The 2,987-nt window shown below is 35.3% G+C and overlaps 1 protein-coding gene across 1 annotated transcript; it reads left to right on the plus strand.

Annotated features, from left to right (window-relative positions):
* The first annotated feature begins 620 nt into the window (after positions 1-620).
* Positions 621-1,553, plus strand: LOC132871156 (succinate receptor 1-like). Its single transcript, XM_060905264.1, has one exon. The coding sequence runs from the start codon at positions 675-677 to the stop codon at positions 1,551-1,553; it is 879 nt and encodes a 292-aa protein (XP_060761247.1). The 5' UTR covers positions 621-674.
* Positions 1,554-2,987: the final 1,434 nt, after the last annotated feature.

Genomic DNA, 2,987 nt, shown 5'->3' on the forward strand with positions numbered 1-2,987 from the left:
ATAAGGAACCAGGGTTGAAAGAAATATTATTATTATTATTATTATTATTATTATTGAAAGAATTAAAGCTCCACACCTGAGTATCTAAATAATCTGCTTCACACTGAATTAATTTGGCATCATATTGTCCAAGCAGGCCTAATGGAAACAAAGCATCTGGGAGGTCAAGAGATTGAACGTGGAAGTTTAGGCTTTTATGGACATCTCAGCTGGTGTGGATTTAAAGGCTGGTTAAAATAAAATTTAAAATGAGACTTAAAAAACCAACCCTTCAATTTGAATTGCCATTTAGTAGCAATATAATCTTAGTATATATTTTTTATGATTATAATAGTGTTGTAATTCATTCATATTTTGATGACAGTCTATTTATATTGAAGGACACAACCTGCTTCACACAGATTAGTACAGTACTTTAATTCATGACCACAAAAATAGCATGAAGTCTCAAGGGTGAGAATATTGGCAATTAATTAATTAATTACAAATATAATAATAATAATAATAATAATAATAATAATAATGCACTAGCATTAACCAGCAAATTATGCTTGCATCAGCATGAAAATAGAGCCTGTTATGTGTAGTAATTATAAATACAATAATCTTTATGGCTGCAGGACAACTGTTCCAGTTACATCACTCCACTATTACAGAAGTCTTACCTCTCACCAATGTATGGTCTGGAATTTGCCACTGGCTTCATCGGAAACGTAGTCGTGGTCCTCGGCTATATCTTTTGCCTCCCTACTTGGAAGTCCACAAATGTGTACCTGTTTAACCTGTCTGTGTCTGACCTCATCTTCCTGTGCACTTTACCTGAACTATCCTACAATTACGCTTACAACCAGAAGAAATTCAATTCTGCGCTGTGCATGATTAATCGCTCCATCCTCTTTGTGAACTTGTACTCCAGCATCCTTTTCATGATGTGGGTAAGTGTGGACCGGTACTTGTTGCTGTGTCACCCACAGCGTGAACACATCCTGTTGACTCTGAAGGCTGCAGTGTGTATCACCATCTTGAACTGGATCTGGGTGACTGCTCAAATTGCTCCTCTCATCGTCTTCATTATCCAGGACTTGGATCAAAATGGCTGGACAGTGTGTCGTGACTTTGCAAGCCTGGGAGATGCCAAAGTTCTTCTGACCTACAGCGTAGTGCTCACCATAACTGGATATGTGATGCCTTTGGTGGGTTTGTTTCTGTCATCACAACGGATGGTTTCTGTACTGACAAAAAGGGAAGAGGTGCTTGGAACATCATTCCAAAGGCCAGTAAGAATTGTAAGGGTCGCAGCAATCTTGTTTCTGGTGTTCTACACACCCATCCATATAATGAGGAATGTGCGTGTTGCATCACGGCTTCCTAACCTAAATTTTTCACGGTGTAGCATTGACTATATTAATGCAGTTTACACAGTGACACGGCCAATTGGATTTGCTAACAGTGCCATCAACCCTGTGTTTTACTTTCTCATGACAGACAGCTTTAAAGAAGCACTACAGGAAAAGTGGAGGAAGCTTAAAAGGATACTAATGACTAAATCTTAAGCATGTTTGACCTATGAAGCAAAGACAACACTGATAACAATTGACTTTAACTTTCAAATCTTAGTGTGGCTTTCAAAGCAAAGAGAGCACTGATAACAATTGACTTTAACTTTCAAATCTTAGTGTGGCTTTCAAATCTCTCTGTGGTGTACATTTATACACAGTTGCTATCTATCTATCTATCTATCTATCTATCTATCTATCTATCTATCTATCTATCTATCTATCTATCTATCTATCTATCTATCTATCTATCTATCCGTCTGTTCATCTGTCTATTGCTCCTGTCTTCCTTCCTTAAATAAGTTATTTAAATAATTTAACAAGTAAAATGATAAGACTGAAACAATGAAATACACTCAGTGGTCACTTTAAAGACCAGGTAATGTTTTTCCAGTCTTTATCAATCCAGTATAAATGAGCCTATGCCTCAAGATTCAGCGAGTTGTTGTGAGTTTTTTTTTTTTTTAGATGCTTTTCTCCACACCATATTTGTAAGGAGTGTTCGTTTCAGTTACTACAGTCATCAACTTGAACCAGCCTGGCCATTCTCTCCTGATCTTTTTCATCATGAAAGTGTATTCCAGATCTGCTCCTCACTAAATTTTTTTTCACCATTCTGTATAAAGTCTGAAGACTCTTATGAGTAAAATTCCCAGGAGATAAGCAGTTGCTGAAGAGCTCGAATCAGCCTGTCTAGCACCAACAACCATACCATAGTCAGCATCACTGAGGTCACATTTTCCCCTGGTTTGACATGAACATTAACTGAAGCTCTTGACTTGTATCTGCATGATAGTATACATTGTGCTGCTAATAAAGTGGCCAGGAAGTATGTATACACATAATTCCAAATGCAGTTGATCAGTCAGAACAAATTTGTTGTGTGAAGGTTGCTTCTTTACTGCAGTTATTAAGCTGTGTCCCCAAATTAGGTACATTTTGAAATTTGGCAAAACTATTCCTTAATAATAGTGGCATTAATTTACAGATTATAATTCACAACAACAGTAATGAATATATATATATATATATATACGTTTTTGTCTTGTGACTTATATACATTTTATTCTATAACTTATTTGAAACAAATCCTGGTACTTGGTAAATTTAGATATTTTACAACTAGTCAACAAAGTTAAATATAAAATTGTAAAATAGTTATTTACAGACATGTGCCTTTAGGGGGAGCAATTGTCTCAGTAATAAAATACTATTATTCTGCTTGAAAGCCTGTTATTACGATTAAATAATTATGAATAAAAATCAGAGCTTCTGGAATGTTATTGTGTGTTTCCTTGCAGTTATTTGATTTATTTTGTTGTATTTAACTGATTCATTTTTCAAGATTCTCATTAACATACTCATTAATAAGACTGGTCTTATTTTCACTCGAATCCTGCACAACAAAGTAATAAGTACTACTAATAAATA

This window comes from Neoarius graeffei, chromosome 23 (assembly GCF_027579695.1).
Source record: "Neoarius graeffei isolate fNeoGra1 chromosome 23, fNeoGra1.pri, whole genome shotgun sequence".
NCBI classification, from domain to species: Eukaryota; Metazoa; Chordata; class Actinopteri; order Siluriformes; family Ariidae; genus Neoarius; species Neoarius graeffei.

What these genes read in the sequence shown, in the direction of transcription:
- LOC132871156 (XM_060905264.1), top strand. Translation starts at nt 675, where the DNA reads ATGTATGGTCTGGAATTTGCCACTGGCTTCATCGGAAACGTAGTCGTG.